We start from the raw sequence: 22,052 nt of genomic DNA on the forward strand, positions 1-22,052 counted from the left end.
AATCAAAGCCAACACTTTTTTAATAGGCTGTCACACCCCCTGTCATTTGCTCCCATCCCCATCTTATGTTCTGTTCTACTGTCCCAAGCACTGTGGTCGCACTGCTCTCTCTGTTGTTCTTCAAGCAGACCAAGCCCACTCCTACCTCAGGGCCTTTGCACTTGCAGCTCCTGCTGCCGCATTATTTTGCCCCATATTTCCAGAACTCACTCCCTTACTTCCTTCAGCTGTGTTTTGAGGGAGACCTTCCTGGACCACCCTATTTCAGACAGCACGCCTGCCCAACTTCTACTACTTTCAATCCCTTTTCCTGCTTTGTGGGTTCTTCATAACACTCATCAACACCCTGCATATTAAACAGTCACTTATTCATTCTTTTTCTGTGTCCCTTTCAAAAGGCAAATACCTCTGAGAAGGAAAGCATGTTAAATTCCTGAAAAAGATAGTCAGTCTTTTCTTTCCAAGAGTCAGTGCAAGAAGCATCAAGTCGGGGAACATCTTTTCTTTAGCACTGGGTACATTTATAAATCAAGAAATGCAATACCTGCCCTCCTGTTAAGTATCCTCATAATTTTTTTTTTCTCTATCACTGAAGGGTTTCACTCCTTTTTTGGCTAAAACTTTAGAAATCACATAAGCAGCATGCACTGTAGGACCTGATTATAAGCTGAGCATCCCCCAAACAACTTGTAAATGATTTGGAACTCAGAGGTCAGGGAGAAAGGTGAAGGACTTGGGGAGGGAGGAAGCCAATAGGACCAGAATTCAATCACAGCCAGAGACAAAGAAGTCATTGCCCTTAGGAAGCTGCTGGGGGCTGAGGAGGTATGGGTGGGGGGCTGCCTCTAAGGACGAAAATGAGGTCTGGGAGAGGCAGGGTGCAGCAAAGGCCTGAGTGTAAAACACACCTGTCTCCCAACCAGCAAAGTGGCTCACAGGGAATGTTCTGGCTATAAATTTCCCCGGGAGGAAGATGGCAGGAGGTCTGGAATTCTGCCATCTTTTCTCCAGGGCCAGGGTCTTGGTCTTGCTCCCTCTTTCCCCTAATAATGTGTCACATGCCGGTACCTAGAGCCCCACGTGCTGCTTCTTTGGTGGCAGCCTCTGTGACCCACTAGCTCCCCCAGCCAGGCTCAGGCCCAGGTATCACTCACTTAGCTGGGCCGCCTCTGGACACTGACTCCCTGTGTGCCAGGCCCCATGCTAAGAATGGCTTTCCATGCACTCCCACTGCCTCTTCACTATAGCGCCCTCAGGAAGACGCTGAGACCTCTATCTTGTGCCCGGGGGGAAGCTTGTGCGTGAGGCACAGAGCCTAACCTGGCCGAGATCACACAGCCAGGGAGTGGCTGAGGCAGAACCTGAACCCAGATCTGTGTCAGAAGCCTCTACCCCTTCATGCCATATACTCCCACCTGGGAGAGATGATTATTCATCCACTTTGATATATTTAGTTGCTGGCTTCTGAAATTAGACCTTGGTGGTGTCATGGAGCCCGGCAAATCATGTGCGACAGCTGACCTCAGAGCTGCTAGTCACTGACACCTGGGTGTGAAGAACGTCTCTGGTTACTCCCCTTCCTGCAGGCACCAGTGCAAAAAAAAAGAAGGAAACAGGGGAGGGGGGTGGGTAGCTGTAGGACCATTCGCTGACCCTTCCCAGAATCCTCCTCTCCCGTTGCCATGGCGTCACCTCTTCAGAGGCCTGCACCCTGGAGGTGAGGGTGAGGTGGGGCCAAAGGGAGCTACCTGGAAAAAAGGGAGCTAGCCTGTTCATGGGGTCCCTCTGGAAAGATGCAGAGGCTTCAGTCCTGAGACCCTCCATCACCAGGGCCACCCTCAGGTAGAAGGGAGAAGTGATTCTCAGGAGGAAGTGAGAAAGATAGAGCAGAGGGGGGTGAGGGAGGTGGCAGAAAGATCTGGAAGTGGGGGGAAACCGAGACACCCAAGGAAGCCTGGACCCTGCAAGGACTGGATACTTTATAGCACTAGCCCAGTGCCCAACAAATATAAGTCCTTAATGAAGGTCAGTCAGAGCTGTCATTATTGTAAGTGCTCAGAAAGTTCGGAGCATGGTGGATCGGAGAACGGTGAGCTCCCCATTTGCTCAGACCAGGAACAGAGCCTGAACACGGTACCAGGAAGATGCACTTGGGGCTTCTGGGATGGGGGGCTCGCCAACCCGGCACAGCAGCTTTTCCAAAGTGTCAGCTCCCCTCTGAGCCTGAGCAGCTCTACTTCTGCAAGGCCGGCTGGGGAGGGCTTCAGGGGAAGAATAGACCCTCCTGCCACTCAGCCCAGCTGGGGCCACTGTCCGTGGGCCCAGCCCAGCCCAGCCCCCATCCTGGCACGGGCGCAGTGGGTGAGCGCACGCCTGGCACAGGCCCCAGTGCCCGGGAGAGAGGCTCCGAGCAGGCGGCTTTGTATTTTGTGAAAACCAAATCCACAACTGAGCTCTCCAGCCAAGCCGGGCCTGCTGGGAAGGCTGGCGGGCCTCTCTTCCCGTCCCCCTGCTGGGGCCCACCCTCCCCTCCACAACCCCCACCCCAGGAACCATGGGGAGCACCAGCTGCCACCCCGGCTGGCATGGGGGGCCGAGGGAGACCGGCCTGGGCCCAGCTCTGGTGAGCCAGGGTTCACCCCCCACCACCCTGACCCCCTTCCTGCCTAGAATAAATTGGAATACAAATCAGAGGGAAACGCTTTCCTCTGTTTGAACAAATTGCTATGGATTCCTCCCTGTCTCAGGTCAGGGCTCGCAATGGGGGATATTTTCACTCGCCGACTGCTAATAGACTCAGGAGAAGCTGCTGGATCGATGGAGGCCGGGGAAAATTAGCCAGGAGCTCCAGGCCAGCCTCAGCCTGCCCCTGGCCCCCACTTCAGGTCTCCTAGAAGTGGGGGTTGGGGGGCACAGCCATAACCCAGGCTGGACATAAGCACTGGGCTGACGGCCCGGGGTGCTGGATAACCATTTCTGTCCCCCGCCTGGGAACCAAGGGCTGCCCGGAGTGGCAGGGGGATAAAGGTGGACCCAGAGAAGATCCAAACAGGACCCAAACAGATCTGCAGTCTCCCTACAGGTAACACACTTGGCCCCCTGTGCAGAGGGGGGCAGGTTCTTGGATACATAACCATGCATTCACACACACCTTCAGCATGGGTACACCCTCGTATATTTATGGGTACACAAAAAAATACAAACGGAGTACATATGCACAGTATAGAGAGAATGGGGGGGGGGTGTTCCAGCTCTTATCGAGGTACCCAGTGGGAGCAGCTTATCACGTTGTCAATGGTCCTACACACACACACACACACACACACACACTGATCACCAGAACTCCCACCCCATCACCTCCTTTTGCCTCTCAGTGTGGCTCTCTAGAGCCACTCCTGACACCTGCCCCAGCTCCCCCAGAAGGAGGGAGAGGAGACTGGGAGGGAGGCAGCCCACCCAGGCCCTGGACAGCCTCACAGCCCCTGCTCCTTCACCCCCTGAGAAAGTAAGGAAATGAGTCAGACAGGAGTGTGGAGGCTTTGGGCACACTCAGGACAGAACCCCCCTGGCACTGCCCGAGGCCACTGTGACAGCGGGCAGTGCCAGGGGGCCATGTCCATCTGGGGGAACTAGGGGAGGCAAGAGGGGAGGGGAGAGCCCACTGCAGCCTCTGAACGCCCCAGAAGGAGGTGGAATGGCTTGATCACGAGAAAACCACTCATGTCTGCGGCTGGCTGCCCTAGCCCACATGAAACCCCACACACAAACACACACACACATACACATGCGCACACACTCCCCTCAGTAAATCAGAGCCCAGATCTCGCTTGGGAGAGATGTAGGAAAGAAGGATGCATTCACTGGCAAACAAGAGTAATGCTAGTAGCTTGGCGTGTCCCTGCCTCTGGCCACTGGTTTCTGCCTCTGAAAACTGACCAGTTAGGGACAGCTGACCTCTTAGCTCATTATCTCTGACCTTCCATGATTCTAAGCAGGGCTCCCTATTTGCTGTGTGGCCTGAAGATTTCTCTTGCCCCTTCTTGTCTTCAGGTTTCTCTCCCAACAAATGATTAGATCTGCCCTAAGATGCCTGCTGGCTCTGACTCTAGGAGTCGGTAATTCTATATCATCTCTTTGTCTCGCTCTCTGCTGTATCTTCAGCACCTAGAACAGTGTCTGGCACATAGGAGGCACTCAATAAAAATTTGATGGATTAATTCATCTCAGGTAGGTAACGAACCGACACAAAAATTCACAACAGACTAAGGTGCTTTGATGTGGATCCATACGGCCCAGGGACATTCAAGGGTGCAGGCTAGCCTAGTCATTGCCCATAGGAGGAGGTTTTGTTCCTGGAGAAGGAAGTGAACAGAATGCCATCAACCCTATTACAACCACATGGCATTCTGCCTGCAGAGAGCTAGTCTCGGAGGTTGTCCCCACCTTTTTCTTAGCTTTGAATTCAGCAGTTGGGGAGCTAAAGATCAGGCCTCTCATAGCAATGCCTGAAAGACCCATAGACTCCAAGTCTGTCCTCAGTGATCCCCCAACCCCACCCTTCCCAAGGCCGACGTCCCCTCCATCCCTCAGGGAGAGCCTGGGTTCTATCGGGAAGGTCTTGGGGAAGGTGATGTGCTGGGGCTCCGGTCACAGAATCCAAGGAAGTAAATGAGCAGTTCACAGATCTGATGGCCACAGGGAGACTTTGCAGCCTGGAATCAGGGCTTATACAGAAGACAAGACCTTAGAACAAAGAGCTCAGCCAAACAGGCTGGGTCTGGAAAAGCAAGGTGGATGGCTTAGGCAGGATAAGCTGTCGGTGGTGCCTGCCACCCCTGTGCTGCCCCCACCCCAACCACTTGATTGCACACTGGCCAGAAGCTGCTTCTCTCTGCCTGAGGCTGTCTCCGGTCAATAGAGCTTATACTGCATGTGGACTAGGCTGTAAGTACCAGGAAATTTATACCCCCAGAATAGCCCTCAGCTGACAACAGGAGCTAGTGTATATATGCCCCAGCTCCTTCACCATGGTGGGAGAACTCCAGGGTGTTTACAGTGTCCTGGGATATGGTGTTGACTGACTTGACCACGCACCTTTTCAGGGTTCCCTTTGCTTCCCTTTCTTACATCTCCATTTCCCCACCAGAGATTTCCAGGCTCACCTGTCAAATAAATGGCCTCATTGGGCTTCTCATCCCAAGGTCTGCTGCTGGAGAACCCAAACAAAGACTGTGAGTCCAAGCCCATTCTGATCATCATGATGTCCACTATTAGATCTCTCACATGGCCATGATCCAGAGCCCTCATATTGCTTAACAATCACACCCACAAACATCACATAACTGACCATGGCCCCCAGCCACGACCCGTTACTTTCTTGGAAACTTCCTTGCCTGAGTACCAACACTTCAAGATCCAACTCATCTCATCAACTGACCTAGGCCACTGGCAAAAGGCCTGAGTGCTGCCAGGTATTCCCAGAGTGACCTTCTGGTAACAGTGTCTGTGTTTCTGCTTGTTAATAACTCTAAGGTGGGCCTTAGACAGTATGACAGAGATGTTGGACCTGGTGGGGCCTGGCAGCAACTTCCAGTTCACACTGCCAAGCCAGCTGCCTCTTCTACCCACAAAGGGGGGCCTCCTTGAGATTTCCATTAAGGGCTTCCAACATCTAAGCCAGAGTCCTGAGCACAGACCAAGCCCCGGATCCTATAGTTCAGATACAAAAAGGCCTGGGAATAGACAAAGGGTTCAGAGAGGAGTGCAGGGTGGGGGGGGATTATAAAGGTGTGGCTATAGAAGAGCTTATAAATGCCATGTGGACATGTCCTGGCTTCTCCTGAACCTAGAAAGATGATACTGGAGAACAAGCAAGATCTAGCTATGGAGGGGTGCCTGGGTGGCTCAGTGGGTTAAAGCCTCTACCTTCGGCTCAGGTCATGATCTCAGGGTCCTGGGATAGAGCCCGGCATCAGGCTCTCGGCTCAGCGGGGAGCCTGCTTCCTCCTTTCTCTCTGCCTGCCTCTCTGCCTGGTTGTGATCTCTCTCTGTCAAATAAATAAAATATTTTATTAAAAAAAAAAAAAGATATAGCTATAGAGTCCCTTCGCATGGCTTTTAACTTCAGCCTTGACACCTAATTGCTATGTGACCTCGACAAGCCCCTTACCCTCACTGGTCTCAGTTTCTTCCTGCACTGAATCTCAAAGATATGCTTCTGGGTCACTTAAGGTCACTGGATGGAAGCAGAGCTCACACTATGTCCCCATCTCATAGCTTTCCCTCTGTCTACCCTGTGGCCTTATTCCAGAAAGGACAGGGAAGTCAGGCCTTGCCACCTCCAGTGTGCTTTGTGAGCCTATGTATTTTACTGGGAGTTAAAGTGACTTCCGCCAAGGTCTCCCCACATTTCACTGAAACCCTAGAACCAGACACAGGTACATGAGGCCACCGGAATCCAGCTCCCTACCTCTACCCTCCTGGTGTCTTAAGAATCACATATGGGAAAAATCTCAGGGCCAAACAGATGTTCAAGGTCAGCTCAGAGGCCTTAGCTCCTGAATCTTTCTGTTAGAGATTATGTTATGGCAAGTTGAAACAAGGTCAGACAATGAGAAGTTCCCAGAAACAAGGACCAGAAAGACACTGAGCAAACAGCAGTGTGGTAGACTGGTCTCCGGTGGGTGTGAATCCGACAGGAAGATGAGCTAGATTGTCATTTCTATAGTACAGTCCCCAGCTTTCAGTATGGACTGCCAGTTTCTGGTCTAAAAATCAGAAAGATCCTCAGAGCTCTTCTGTGGCTATGACTCAAAGAAGCCACCTGCTAGTGGAAAGGGGTATCAAGCAGCAGAAATGAACAGACTCGGGCAAGCCTGAATGGTGGGGGGAAGGGGAGGGAACAAGTGCAGATGGGAAGCAGGACCCCTCATGAATGTCTGTCTCTTTCCTGTGCCTCTCGGTCTTCTCTGAGGATCCTTCTGGGCAACCTCAGAGCAGCCAGAGCTGCCCACCTCACCTGAGCCGGGCTGGCAGGGAAGGGTGAGAGCAGCGTTCACATCCGTCTAAATCCTTTCTCATTTCAAGAAATGCCAACTGGCCCTGAGGTGGGGATTTGCTCTAAAGACTATTCATTACCTACCCAATATCCATTCTCCCCTTCTAACCAAACCTCATGTTTTCTTGAGTGAGAATGTGCCCTTCTAAAAGTCTACATTTCTCAGCCTCCCTTGCAGCTGAAACTAACCAATGAGATGTATGCAGAAGTCATTGGGAGGGGGCTCCTGGAAAAGTTATTTAACAGAAGCTGACTCACCAGGTAGGTCCACCCTTTTAAATATTTCTCCCTTCCTCCTGCCTGGAATGTGTCGTGATTGCTAAGCCCCAGCAGCCCTTTGGCAACAATGAGGCAAAAATGCTCTATGGCTGGAGTTCTTTAAAAATACATTTATATACTGATGCCTGGTTCTCACTCCCAGACATTCTGATTTAATTGGTATAAGGTATGACATAGGCATTGGGCTTTTTAAACACTCACCGGATAATTCTAACATGTGGCAGAGTTTGAAAAGTACCACTCTTAAGAAGGAAAGCAGAGGAATAAGATGGAAGGAGTCTGGATCTCTAGTGACCAAGGAGTCACCATAGCAGTCATGGAGAGCCTACCTCTCGACTTAAGAAGGTCAACTTTCATTTGTTGGAGGCCCTGTAGTCGGGTCTTGTTTCTGGCAACAGAATGTGATGTTGTCCTATCTGATATAGGACCAAAGGTCCTCACGCTGTTCCCATCAGCCAACCCGTCTTCCACAACACAGGCTAGGGAACAAAAAAATGACCAGATGCTGCCCTCAGGAACCTCACACGTGGGAAAGCAGGCTTGAATTCAAATCCTTATTCCACTACGTACTAACTGTATAGCCTTGGACAAGTCACTCAAGCTTCTGCACCTAGAAAATGAGGGCTTTGGAAAAGACTATATTCTCCCGTCTCCCTGTGAGCTCCTTGGAGGCAGGTGACCTTCCCCTCTGCAGCCTCAGCACCCACCACCCATCCAGACACCTAGCAGATACTCTAATATTAAATATTTGCTTGGTTTACACTGAATGGCCCTGATGTGGTCCAGCTTTGAAATTTTCATTTTCTCTAAACCAAAAAGAGAAGAGGATAAACAACAGGGCAACATTTCAAAATGGTAACAGAATTTACCTACTGAAAATCAATGAAAACAGTTTCTGGGGCAGTATCTTTCTGGCTCTCTAGACTCAGGACTGGAAATCCCCCGTTTTTAAGCAGGGGGAGGGGCCGGTCTCCCGTGACCTGGACTTGCCAGGTAGAACTATTAAACTAGAAAGCTTCCCTGCTCATCATTTACAAAATAACAAGCATGGGTGGTGGTTGTTGTTTTTGTTGTTGTTTTTAAAGACCCCAGGGTCCAGATGAGCTTGACAAAAACAAAGCTTGGGCGGTGACCTGAAAAACCCAGAAATGCCCTCAGAAAGCCCAAGGGAAGAAGACATCTGTTTGGGCCTGACACATTCGGATGCCTGGTCTACACCAACTGTGCCCAAGAATCAAACGGAGAGCTCTTTACAACTGCAGCTGCCTTGATGCCACCTGCAGAGTCTCTGATTCAGGAGGTCTGGGGGTGGAGCCAGGCATCTGTCGTTGGAAAAGCTCTCCAGGTGGTTCTGACATGCCCCTGGGGTTGAGAACCACCTCTCTACACAACTTCCAACCCTCCCGATAATCAACGTCTATTTCAGCTGACTTTCTGGTGCTAGAAAGGAACCAACAGGAGCCTGGGGTGGAATTTGCAAAGCTGGCCAAGCAGCACCCTCCTGCTTGCCCAAGGCACTGCCCACCGATGGGGCTCACCCGCCCCTGCAGCCCCAGCTTCCCGAAGGCAGAAGGCCAGGTCTGGGGAGCAGACACTGCTGTGCAGGCCCTCCCTAGCCTGCCACATTTCTCAAAAGTGCAGCCTGCACCTCCCTTTTCCACACGCCACCCACTCCTGGGGCTCCCCTACCATCTGCCTGCCACCCCCTCTGCTCTCGGGAAACAGAGTCCCCAGAGTTTGCCTGAGATCTTACAGAAGGTTATTACTGTTGGGCTACTCTGGAATCCCAAGAGGCCGGCATGCCTGAACCAGCCTTCCAGAGACGGAAACTGAGGCTCAGAGGCGGAGCTCCTGGGCCAGAGTCCCACCCAGGCAACATGTTACCTACTCGGCCCTCCAACCCAAGCCATTTGAATCCAGAGTCTCTCCTGAGTGCCTTTGGTATTCAAAGAGCAACATGGACCAGTGGCATGGGCAGCATGCAGGAGCTGGTTAGACACGCAGACTCTCCACCTAGCCCCGGATCCACTGAATCAGCATCTGTGTTTTCATAAAGTCCCCAGAGGAGTCCTGCTGGATCTCAGGGAGCCCTGCTCACCGCTGCAGCTGCCTAGCTGCCAAACCCCCAGTCCCCAGAAGGCCCTTGCTCGCTCTCCTCCTCCACCTCGGCTCCCACCGACTCCATCCCCGCTCACTTTCCGGTCCCTGACCCCTCTTGGGTCTCCTCCTATCTCCCACTCTGTTTCTTCTCAGGCCTCCCACACCCCAGGGTGCTGGTCTCAGACCAGTGCCCCTCACTCCGCTCTCTCCGCCCTGGTGGTTTCAGTCCATTCACAATTTCGGCCCACATGGTTCTGTGCACAGAAAACCAGATGTGCAAACCTCCCTCTCACCTGAGCATGAACCCTTAGGTCTATTTACCCCACCAGCATCTCTTCCAAACATCCCACACCGGGATCCCATGAAGTTCAAAACTGCACTGGCATTGTCGTTAAAAGAAAACGATGCACTGGGGCCTGGCTGAGAGCCGAGCACGGCTCTCGGGGCCTCCCAGGCTGTCTCACTGCCTGCTTGTCACAAACCCACGCAGTGGGTTCGGCTGTCTTTATACGACAAGCAGAAAAGCCATGCCTTAGACAGCTGAGGTAACTTCTCTGGCTCTCATGGCCAGTGCAGGGCAGAGCGGGGGTTCCCACCTGGTTTCTTACCCAGAAGTCCCAGCTCTTAACTACGTCACCCCCTTGCCACAGACTTGCCTGACTCCCAAGGCCTTTGCTGTACCTCACCGCCATGGTGCCAGGGCCATCTTCAGCCCCAGATCTTGCCTACGCTCTTCCAGAAGCACTTGTGGAAGTTAATGATTGTATCATTTCATTTCTTGCCTTTTTCAACAATCTCTAAGAGGATCCCTTCCCCCACGCCCAACCCCCTACATCTATTCTCTCCCGGGCAGCCAGAGGGATTCTAAAAGGTGTCAGTTCATGTCCCTCTCCTGCTCAAAACCCTCCTATGGCTCCCCTCATCTCTCAGAATACAAGCCAACATCCTTGCATAGCCTTCAAGACTGCCGACAATCTGGCCCCACTAACCCCCTAACACTGTCCTTCTGGTCTCCCCATCGCTCACTGGGCTCCAGCCATCCAGGACGCCTCCTTGCTACTAACCAGGCCAGGCATGCTTCCACTCCACAGTCTCCGCCCTGGCTCTTCCCCTCCTGGAATATACGTCCTGCAGACACCCACTGGGCCTCCTCCTCCCTCAGCCTCTTCAGATGTCTGTTCAGGAGGCCTCCCAGCCACTGTATTTCACCTTGAACTGCAGTTGACCACTCCTTGTCCCCTTGGCTCCTTTACCCTTTTCCACCTAGCCCATCACCATACGATGCATTATAGACTTGTTCCTTGTTTACTGTTTGTCTCTCCTCGGTTTGAATGCAACGCTCAGAGACGCTTGCTTCTCCCGCCAAACATCTCAAATGTTCCATCCAGAGCCTTCAATCACATGATTGCTGAAATACCACAGTCTTTGTACCCACTCCCTCCTGCCCTTCCTCCCCGCCACCACCCGGGATCAAGTTCTCCCTATGGTTTCCCCGGGACAACGGCAGGACCTCCTGGCCAGTTGCCCTCCTCCTGGTTATATCCTCTTTAATACACACACAGCTAGCTGCACAACGGCCTGAGGGCTGGCGCCCGTCAGCCCATTTCTCTGCTCAAGACCTTCCTGGCAGCTTCTCCCACACACCCAGGATTCCAGCCTACTCCACCCAAGCACAGGCTCTGATTCAGCTCTGGGTTTGAGCCCAGCTCTGTCACTTGGACCAGCGACTTCATCTTCCTGAGTCCTCAGTTTACTTTTTGGTAAAAGGGGCTGATGATGACTCACTCACGAGGTGGTGGTGAGGATTAAAGACAATACACATTTGTGATCTCAGCCTGGGCAGGAAACATGAGCGGTTGTTATTATCATTCCTTCTCTGTTCCAGCTCTAACTGCCCATTCCTTTTCAGTCTCTGCTCCAGCCCGAAGGAGTGACTCACTACTCCCCACACACACCAGGGTCTTTATCCTCCATATGCCTTTGCCACAACGAGCCCTCCGCCTGCAATGTCCTTCTCAGCCCTTACTTCTGTTTGCCAAGCCAGTTCAAATGCCCCCTTCATGAGGCCTTGCGAGCAACTTCCTTCCCCTTTGAACTCCCAGTTCTTCATCTGCCCTTAGCCAAGATCATCAGAAACCATCTTGTATGTAACTCCCTCCCCTTCTCCTTGAGGGCAGAACCTCCCTTTTTCCTATCACCAAATCAGAGGGTCCCCTGGGATGGAGTCTCAGAGCCACTTCTTACCAGCTGGCTAACCTTGAGCAGGTCACTTAAAGTCTTGGAGCCTCCATTTCCTCTGCTCTTAAATAGGGACAAGAGGACCTGCTGTACTGACCTCTCAGAACTTTACGGGAATCAAAGGAGGCATGGAAACAGTGAGGAAGGCAGGCGGCATTTACACGCCTATAAGGGACCGATTGTTGTTAAAACCGAGTCTGAGTCTTTGCACAAAAGGCTGCCTAGAAGAACCATCACCAGATGCATGGCAGGGCTTCGAGTTTTACTTCCTTATAATTGTACATATTCTCTGATTGTTACATGTTACTCTTTGACTTGGGGAAAAGAGATGCCATTGTTTAAAAAGGATTCCTCTGTGTTAAGCATTGCTCTCGTCTCCCGGATCAGCAATGAAATGCCATCCCGCCCTTCATACTCAGCTCCCACCACGGGCAGAGGTGTGTCTGCAAAGCAGAGTCTTCTAAGAAGGGGAGGAAGACGAAGAACAGGGGCCACACCCCAGGTTCACAAAGAGGCAGCTCTGCAAGGACAACGGTCCCTGCTCAGCACAAAGCCCCACCTGGGCAGAGTCCCACAGAGCTGAGCCCCTCCACAGAGCTCTCCTGTGGCAGAGGGTGCAGAAAGTGTGGCTTTGGCCACAGCCAAGTGCCATGGGACACTGGGTGGAGGTGGAAGTGTAGGGAGTCCAGATCTTCAGTAGGCCCTAGGGACCCCCCATGGACCCCAAGCTGAGGAAATGGAACTCTCATCCCACTGGGAGGCTTGAGGCCCAGGGAGCCCCAGAAAGGCAATGTGGTGGCCAAGCCCTCCCCCTGCTGGCCACATCTGGAGTGGCAGTGCCAGCCGCAAAGGGCAGCGTCCCCAGGCTGCAGCACTAACTCCCCTGCACCTGGAGCGAGTTGGGCTCTGATGTCCAGAGGATGGTAGGGGGCAGGGCAAGGCTCTGCCGGGACCGAGAGACCTGAGGTCTTACCTCCCCAAACCCCTGTGTTGCAGGGGCATCTACTGACCCACCATGGAGATGGAAGGCAGGTGGTGGGTGGGCTGGGGTGGGGGGTGGGGTGGGACCTAGAGTAGTCATGGGGGGAAGGCAGGGAGATGGCCAAGAGGGGTCCTCCATACTTCAGCCTGTCCCACTCCTCCCAGGCCCATCCATGCCTGCCGGGCAGCTGGAGAAGCCAGGGCTGCTACCACTGCCGGATTTCCACTCCCGCCCCCAGATATTGATTTCCTGCATCATTCATTTGCTGGGCCTTGGCGGCTGTGATTAGCTCCCTCCATTCTCCCTCTGGAGCACCCCCTCACCCCACCCCGCCTGTTCCTCCCTGTTCTAGCAAAGCAGAGCTCATACCAGGCTCTAAATGAGGCTTTGCCACCCTGCCCCAGCAACTCACAGCCAAGCCTGGCCAATTACAGGTGGGCCCTTGGCATGGCCCCAGCATACCCTCTCAGGAGTGGTTTCCTGGGTAATAGCGTCCTCTCTAACCACCCCCTCACCAGAGCCCCCACCACACCAGGAAACACAGATTCCCAGCCTGCAGGGTGGAATGGGACATCATGCCAACCTTGACCTGAAGTGGGGCCCTCCAGCCAGCTCCTGCAGAGCCCTCAGGCTGGCTCAGCAGGCAGCAACGACTTCATTGGGTGAAGGGGGAGACGGAGGGGGGCGGGGAGACAGTGCTAGCAAGGCAAACAAACCAGCCCCTTTTGCGGGCACAAGGCCCCGTCTCTCACTCATGCAATTTCTATAACTGGGAAGGAAGAAGAACAGAGGTTTGAACCTTCTTGAGGACATTTAGAAAACTCTAAGCCTTCTGTTAACCCTAACAAAATTTTTCAATGCCATGCCTTCTCCAGGGGGAGAGTTAGATACGGACAGCCAATCTCAAGGCATGTGGCAGAAACTCTAGTAAAAAAAAAAAAAAATCCCAAGTGCCCACACCCAGATCAACACCCAGAAGATGGCACTGGGAGACCCACTTCCTGAAATTCCTTCTGTGCACCCCTCAGAAGAGGGGGAAAAAACCTGACTTGATGATAATTCTGTAAGCTATGTTGCTCTTGTCAAATTATTCAACATCTGTCTTCATGTTCCCACAAAAATTAGCATAGGATAGTAGTTTCTGATGACACCTTTGGTGAAATATTTTGACTTCCACCAGTAAGTTGCAAACAACCTGTCTTAAGGATAATGTCAATTCCTACTCTTGAATATTAAATAATCCAGGGGTTTGTTGTGTTTCTGTAAGAGAGAGGAATCCCACCGACCTGCCCTGGCTAGAAGTCCGGCAGCTAGGTGAGGAAAGGAAGCTGGAATGGAGGAGAGGGTGATTTCCGATGCTATCCACATGCTGGGGACTCCTCCTCCATCACCTGGTGACTGACTCTGCCCCAGAAGTAGGCCTCTGGGGCCAGCCCAACCCCCTCACGAGCCAGAAAACAAATTACAGGATCCACCACAGAGCCAGGAGATTGGGAGGCAGGGAGGGACGAGGGGATCGGCTCCAAATGGACCATCTGGTCCAGTTTGTGGCTGCTAGAGCATCTGCGCCCCAAAGAAGAAGGGAAGCCACCTGGCCAAACTGAGCACACCTCCCCAGCCCAACAGCAGAGCTCAGGGCCAGCAAGAGGACCCTCAGCAGGAAGCGGAATATAGGTACTGGGTACTGGCCTCCTGCCAGCCTCAACAGAGACCCACAGCCCAGGCTAGATCCTGCCGGCTTTGCCTTCCACGTCCTCCTGTTCTTCCTCCTGCTCCTCAGTTTAGCTGTTCAACTTCCCTGTTAATCTGGCCCTCCTTCAGCCACAACGGCGCTCCCCAGGACACACTGCGATTTTTTGTGCCTTTTCTTGTGCTCCCGGGCTATCGGCTTCTTTTCTCTTCTCCCTGAGGCCCCCTAGGCTGCCACCCTAGGGCTCTGGGTCTCTTCCTAAGCAGAGACCCTCAGAATGTGTCCCACTACCCTGCTGGAAAACATCCTAGACTGACTTTTTGGGGGGAAAGAATTTCAAAAATCATTTCCTCAACCTCCCCCCAACCATGGCCCTTCATTCCTGCAGCAAATGTTTGCCCAGCTTCTCTGAGTGCCCGATGCCATGTTGGATGCCAGGATACAATGAGGGACACAAGTGATCACTCCTCACCCCACACTCTACTCTTCCTCGAGTTGCTTCATCTGCTTTGGACAGAGAGGGAAATTGGGGGGGCAGAAGAGCTACGGGCCTACAATAGTTCCCCCTTCTGCTGAGTCTGGCCAAAGCTTCTAGCATCACAAAGAACTCAGCAGCCTCTTGCCATCTTCCTTCTCACACTAGATCCTCACCTCTCTCTATCGACCTCAACGAAGACAGACCCCCACTCTGCAATTCCCCTGAGGCCCCAAGCTTCTCCGGAGCCAACACCCCAAAGGCGCTGTCACCCCAGGACCCAGGGTTGGCCCCAGTACACCCAGCTCACCTTGATTTGTTCCTGGTGGACAGCACCGAAAAGAGAGACTCAGGCACATGAGGGAGGAGAAACTACAGAAAATAGGGGGCAGATAAACCAAAGGCTAAATCCTCACCACAGGGCCTCTGAAATCAGGGCCCGCAGACACCACCAACCCTATGCCTCCCATCCCTCCTCCTCCCCACCCTCATTGCTAGGGTTTTCAGGCTAGGCTCACAGGAGCTTCCTCAACACGGCCCTGTGCAGCCCTGGAGAAGGCTGGATGCTGGAGGGGATGGAGGAGAGGGATGGCCAGGAAATAGGTTGGCCCGATCGCCCAAGGGCACTTGGAGGGAGTAGCAGAGTGGAGGATAGAAAGCAGGGTATAGTGGTCTCTGTCACTCTCAGAGCCCCTGGGGTGTGGGGAGCAGGAGGCAAAGACCTCAGTGACATCTCTCCTTAGGCCAGCTCTTGAGGCAATGAGGCTATGAGGAACCCTTGGGGAGAAAGAAGATAGAGGAACCCTGCCCCCCCAAGTCCCAGGTGTCTTCCTTTGCCTTGGGGAGGCCTCTGGCGCCAGCTCAGTGGCCTCCTCCCTACAATCCCCCCTTCCATTCCCCACTTCCCCCCTCCTCCCCCTTCCCTCTTCTGGCCTCTGTAAAGGGCCAGGCAGTAAGAGACACACAAACTAATTAAGAAGCAGAATTTGGCCAGATGCCTGGGCCTGCCTCCCCAGGGAATTAAGCCCAAGCCAGCTAACTGTGCAGGGCAGGGAGCACGTCACCTCCTAGACACCCCTCAGGACACCCCTGCCTCTGGGAGGCACAGCAGAGCCAGGCACCCCCCAGAAGGGAGCATTTAGCATCAGCATCTAAGGCTGGCATCTGGGGGGGGGGGCATGGGAGCACGATGGGGGGGCAGCTGGGGGGGACACTGCCTCTGCCTCCACGCCCACAGAACAGGTCAAACTCTTCCCTGATCTAAAGAACAATCAGGCCCTGGGGAAGAGGAACAGGGACCTCTCCCCACCCCAGCTACTCAGGATTACAAAGTGACCCACATGGACACCCTGCAGTCAGGAGAAGGCAAAGTAAGGGCCACTGAGCCCCGAGGCGGGCTTTTTTTGTGTATAAGGTCAAGGTACTGAAGGCTGCTAGAACTCAGAGGGAGGGGTTCCTGAGAGGGGAGAGCTCTGGGCCATCGTGAACAGATGATGCCCGCTCTCGGGACCTTTCCTCAGGGAACACTCTCTGGAGAGACAGGAGAAGGGACACCCAGCCGGAGTCCCCTAAACGCCGGACAACGGGGGCGTAGGGACGCAGGAGCAGGGCTGCGTGGCAGGAGGCAGAGTTTGAACACGTAGCCGGATCGGTGCGTGCCGTGTTTGCGTTTCCCGGGGACGGTGGCTGAATGTGTCCGTGTGTGCACTCGGGGAGAAGGAAGGTGGGGCTGGGGTTTTGTAGCTGGGAACCGGGGACAGGAAGAACTGGCTCAGGCTAGATTTGAAAAACGGATGCCGGGTTTTAGGCGCCCAATCCGGGGGATGCTGGCATCCGCTCCTGCCGTCAAGAAGCGAGTGAAAAGAAGCGAAGCCTCAGCGAGAGCGGGGAAGGCGAGCCCGCCGCCCGGCCGCGGTACCGGCAGCCAGCTCACCCGCCAGCCGTGCACAACTCCAGATTGTGCATCGCTTGGCTTCTACTCCGGAGGCCGAGCCAGGGTAGGACTAGGTTTCCGTGCAAGTCGCTGCCCCAGGCCCGGGTTTGGGGTCTGGTGGGATCTCCCGAGCCGACTGGGTGCTCTCAAGGGTTCCGAGTCACTCCTGCCCCAGGCAAGGTTTGGGGAAGTGGCCACCTCCCCCTGGCATCCCCGGTTTCACGCCAGACCCAACGACCCGTCTCCGTGCTCCGAAACAGCTAGCTCGATCTCACGCCCAGAGAAGGGCGGGGACCCGGGCATCCACTCCAGAGTCCGAGCCGGGGTCCCCACCAAACCCCGGCAGCGCGCACTTTGCGCTTCTTGCAAAGTTTCCGCGCGGTGCTAAGCCCGCTTAGAGCCGGACGCGGGCTCTTACCGTAGACTCCTTGTCCCCGGCAGTGGAAGGGGATCAGCGCCAGAAGTAGAAGGCAGGTCACCTCCATCTTCACGGCCGGTGCTTCATCCCCGCGAGGCGGCGCAGCCCGAGAGGTGGCGGGGGGCGCATCCGCCGGGGCCCCGCGATGCCCCCTGCGTCCCCCCTTCCCCCGAGAGGTGACGGAGGGGGCGGCGGCGGCAACGGAGACCAGGAGACTGAGGAGGCGGCGGTGGCGGCGGCGGCGGCGACCCGGGTTTCTCCTCCCGCGGGGCCGCTGCCCGCGTGGGGACGCAGGGGGCGCTGGCCCGGCCCCGGGTGCCCTGGCGCGCCCTGCTCAGCAGCCAGCGCCCCGGCCCGAGGAGCCCGGCGGCCGATCCGCCCCGGGTCCCCAGGGCGGTCTTCTCCGTGTGCTGGGCGCCAGGAACCCCTCTGCGGCGGCGGGGACTCTTCGATCCAACAGGCCACCGCCGACTGACAAACTTGTCGTTTCCCCGCCCGGGGGACGCCCCTCCGCGGAGCGGGGACGGGAAGGCCGGGGCTTCGTTCGGGGTTAATCCGCTGTCTCCAGTCCTGCGGCGGGTGCTGGGGTCTCAGAAGCCCGACCCAGGGGGGCCAGGTTGGGCGCCCTCCCGGAGGCGAAGGAGCCCCGGCCCCGGCCCTCCTGAGCGGGGGAGCAGAGCTGGATGGATTCGGCCGAGGGGCGAGAGCCACGGGCCCCCAGGTCCGGGAAGTTAACCGAGCCACCGAGGAAGCCTGGGGAGGAATCGCGCCCCGGCGCCCCGCGGGAATCAGGAGAGCAATTCCAGCCAAGAGAGACCCCAGAAAGCGGGGAAAGGAGGAAAGTTTGAGTCGTTTGAAAAATACTCGCGCTCTCCGCGAGGCCGGGGCTGCGGCGCGGGCGCCGCTCGCCGCCTCCGCTCGCCGCGCTTAGCTCCCGCCGTCTGGCCGCGGCCGTGGCGCTCCCGGGCTTGATGCTCTCCGGAGAGCGGGGCTGCGCCGCGCCCCAAGTTGGTCGTCCCCGCCCCCGCCCGGCGGCCTCGGCCGGCGGGGGCCCCGAGCGGGCGGGGCCGGGCCGGGCTCCCGGGCGCGGCGGCCGCTGGGCTCGGGGCCGCGGGAGCGCTCCGTTCGCTCCGCAACTTGGGCTTCGCTGTGCTGCTTTTTCCCCCCTCGGAGCTTTTCATTCCGCGCTCCCCCCGCCTCCCTCCCTCCCTCCTCCCTCCTCCTCCTCGCGTCTCCGCGTTCGGTCTCTCGCTCTCCCACCCTTTGTCGCTCGCTCTCCTGTTTGATTCCCCTCCAGTTAAAAAAGGGAGCCAATTAAAGGCAGCCCAGCTCGCCCGGCCCAGCCTCTGTCCAATTTCCTCGCCTCCCCCAGGACCAATTAGAGAAAACAAAACAGGGCTGGGGGAAGCAGACTGCCTGCTTTCTTCTCTCTCTCTCTCTCTCTCTCTCTCTCTCTCTGTGCCCCTCCCCCTTCTCTCCCTCTCTCCGCACCCCCACCCCACCCCCCCGGCAGGAAAATGTCAGAAAGCAGAAATGGATCCATCTATCCCGAGGACAGTGGCGGAGGGACGTAGGTTTCGGCGCGGGCTCTGCAGCCGCGCGATCGCACGCTCGCTCTTCGCCCGCCCTTGCACACCCAGATTGGCTGCTGAGCCGGGTGCACCGATTCCAGTATGCTCGCGGGGCAAGCACGGCCGTTCGCCCCGGGGACCGAAGCCTGCGGGGCACTGCACACTTTGTAAATGTTTTGCACTTTTGGTGGTCGGAACTGAAGCGGGGGTCGGAGGGAAAGGCCACGGGCCCGCGTCTTCTGGGGTCCTGCAGGCGCGTGAGCCGGCCGCCTGCTGTCGGTCTGCAGGGCTGTCTGCGCGGCCCCGGAGTCCCTCCGCCGCCGGCCGAGCCCCCGCCCCTTTCCAGACAGCCTCAGCCTCTCCCAGCTCAGGGCGTGGGGGCCACCGCCACAGCAGCTGGCGGAGCCGGGGGCGGAGAGCCCGCGCTTACAGCTCCTGCCCTTGCCTCGGCCCACAGGTTGCCAACAGGTTTGTCCGCAGGACCCAGCTGCCGGATCTCCCCCCTAGGCCACCCACATTCTCCCCGGCTCGCCCCTCTCTCTGCCCCCCCATCCTGCCCGTCCTTAGGACCTCAGGCGCCCCCAAGCGCCCCAGGGGCGCACTCTCTTCCGGCAGCCAAGCCCAGCGGCCGGTTCCAGCAGCGGAGGTCAGGCACTCCGGAACTCCGCTACCTCACCCTGACTCCTGGAGCAGGGTTGGGAGGGCTCTCCTCCCAAAGGCCAGCGGGGAGGAGGCGTAGGCTGGGAAGCCAGGCGGGCTGCCTCCCCTGCGCCTCGGATCGCGTCCCCCAACCCCGGTCCTGCTAATCTCACCTGCTCCACCTGTCGCTGTTATTTATCTCGGCTTGTGCGCAAGGACTGTATTAGGGCGGCCCGTGGGATCGCGGGCAACCGCTGCAGCTAACAAGCGAGGAGATTATTAAACCCTGCTTCCCCCACTCCCCGGAACTGTTCAGTATCTGTGCTGTGATGGTGGTTCCACGACTCTATGCGTTTCCCAAAACTCAAAGAACTTACACCAAAAAATATTTCATTTTCAACATGTAAATTAAAAGAAATTTTTTAAAAATAATAATAAAACCCACCCCATCCCAGGCCCATTTCCTGCTCGGTGCCTCCTCCCAGGCAGCAGTGGGAGGTGTTGGGAGAAATGACAGGCCTTCATGGTGGTGGTGGTGGGGGTGCCATCCGTTGACACCTTCTCGGTTCCCTTTCTGTCCATCCTGGGAAGTCCGAAAACAGCTGAAGAATCTTATTCGCCAGCCCACCTCCAACTGATTGCTCCTTCTTCATCCCCTCCCCCCTTTTTCTCCTTCCTTTCCTGTGGATTCAAGGCTGAATAAGGCGATCCGATTTAGTGCCGGGCACCCAACAGATGCTAGTTGGAGATTTGTTAAATAAATGGATGAATGATGGCCATCGTAGGCCAGATACCACAGACCCAGGATACCCTCAGTGCAGCCAGCCTTCCTACTCCCCACCTCACAACCATTACCTGGAGGAGAAAAATCCATTTTCTGCTCCACCGGGCTACAGAGCTTTGAGGCCACTTCCCACCTACCTCCCCCACCCATTCTAAAAAGGAAATGGCACCAATCGAGGGTATGGTGATGACTATTTTCTTTTATTGTTATCTTCTTCCCACAGTTCAAAAATTCCTAGAAATCGTCACTGCCTCCAGGAAGCTCTCAGGGAGTGATCACAATGATTCCTGCTCTCCTTGGCTTTGCCCATTCTGAACTGAAGGAGCACAGGTCCAAGCCAGAGGAGACTGCCTTCCTGTTTTCCAGTCAGCTGGTCCAGCCCCCCAAACAGCAGTTAATCACTCCTCTTTGGCTTTGGGTTGTTTTACTGAGGGACAGGGAACCCCACTGACTCAGATGATGTACTCTGGAGTTTGAACACATACATTGGCTTGAAGGAGAGAGAAGACTCATTGTCAGGGAGAGAACAGGAGGAGGGGGGAGCCAGGCTGGGATTGAACATTCGCTGTAGAAAATTCACTTGTGACTACTCTGCAGCTAACTGTATGCAATTTAAGTACCTTGACAGCCTGTTTATGTTGCCTGTAAATTCAGCCATCTCCTACCCCAAGTGTGCCCGGCCTGCTGCCTCTGACACAGCCCTGGGTCTGACAAGGAGAGGCAACCAGGGAGAAAGAAAAAAGCGCTAGACTTGGAAGCCATCAGTTCTATGTTCCACTTGTAATCTTTCTAGGCCTCCGCTTCCCTAGCTGTAAAGTGAGTAGGATCTCTATCCCACAGAGTGGTTGTGAGACGTAAGAATAATAATAACAGGGGCGCCTGGGTGGCTCAGTGGATTAAGCCGCTGCCTTCGTCTCAGGTCATGATCTCAGGGTCCTGGGATCGAGTCCCGCATCGGGCTCTCTGCTCGTCAGGGAGCCTGCTTCCCTCTCTCTCTCTCTCTGCCTGCCTCTCCATCTACTTGTGATTTCTCTCTGTCAAATAAATAAATAAATAAAATCTTTAAAAAAAAAAAAAGAAGAAGAATAACAGCTGATCCCACAGGCCAGGTACTGTTCTAAACCCTTCGTGTGAATAACTAATCCTCATAACAACTATGGGAGATGGGACTGTTATTTTCATAGGATAACATAGAATAATTTAGTGACTTACATAGTTCCTAAATGGCTTTGACCTAGGTAGCTTGTCTCCTTGACCTTGTTTTTTCCCACTATTCTATCCTGAGGAAACGTAAGGACCTGGGTGCCTGTAAATGTTTTCACAACAAGTGTTTCCTATTCTTTTCACACACACAGAATTCACTGGCATTCAAATTGAGCTGTTGGGGGGGAAGGGTGACACATGAACTCTAGACCCCTAAACCTGAAGCTGACTGAGGCTGGGCTGCCTGGAGACTCGGTGATTGGCACCTGATTGCCAACTCCTGGCTTCCACCCAAGATACTCTAAGAAAAGCCCTATTCTTTTGTCCCTGAGAAAACGCAACCTTTGGCCTCCAAGACGTTTCAGGAACTAGCTGCTGATGAGGGGGGTGGGTGTGACATGCCAGGGAACCCAGGAACCCCAGACCTTGGCTAGGCAGGGAAGCTGAGGGTTTTTGTTGTGAGAACTCCTTATAAGAAAGCTCCCCCATCTCTTGCCTGAGGGAACTCAGAATCTGGGAGTAGAGAAGAGAGGGAGAGAGAGGGAGAGTAAGTCTACGGTAGTGGTGTCGTGGCTTGCTAGGGAAATTATCTCCGAAAATCATACAGTGGCAGGTATCGATTCAATCTTAGGGCAAACACTTTCTAGTCAGGTGGGGTGAAGGCTGACTGGGGTGGGAGGGGA

General features: G+C 55.0%; 1 protein-coding gene and 1 long non-coding RNA gene across 4 annotated transcripts in view; one reads left to right on the forward strand and one right to left on the reverse strand.

The window, feature by feature from the left end:
• The window catches only part of MDGA1 (MAM domain containing glycosylphosphatidylinositol anchor 1), a 57,890-nt gene extending 40,595 nt beyond the window's left edge, over window positions 1-17,295 (reverse strand). For all 3 annotated transcript variants that reach the window (XM_082732269.1, XM_082732267.1, XM_082732268.1), the window contains exon 1: window positions 17,173-17,295. In XM_082732269.1, the coding sequence (XP_082588395.1) occupies window positions 17,173-17,239 (67 nt within the window). In that variant the 5' untranslated portion in view covers window positions 17,240-17,295. The remainder of the gene's footprint in view (window positions 1-17,172) is intronic.
• Window positions 16,491-21,243, forward strand: LOC309865677. Its single transcript, XR_014312233.1, has 2 exons — window positions 16,491-16,818; window positions 20,390-21,243. It is a non-coding gene; the product is annotated as an uncharacterized lncRNA (long non-coding RNA).
• Window positions 21,244-22,052: the final 809 nt, after the last annotated feature.

Source organism: Mustela nivalis, assembly GCF_964662115.1.
Source record: "Mustela nivalis genome assembly, chromosome: 5".
NCBI lineage: Eukaryota > Metazoa > Chordata > Mammalia > Carnivora > Mustelidae > Mustela > Mustela nivalis.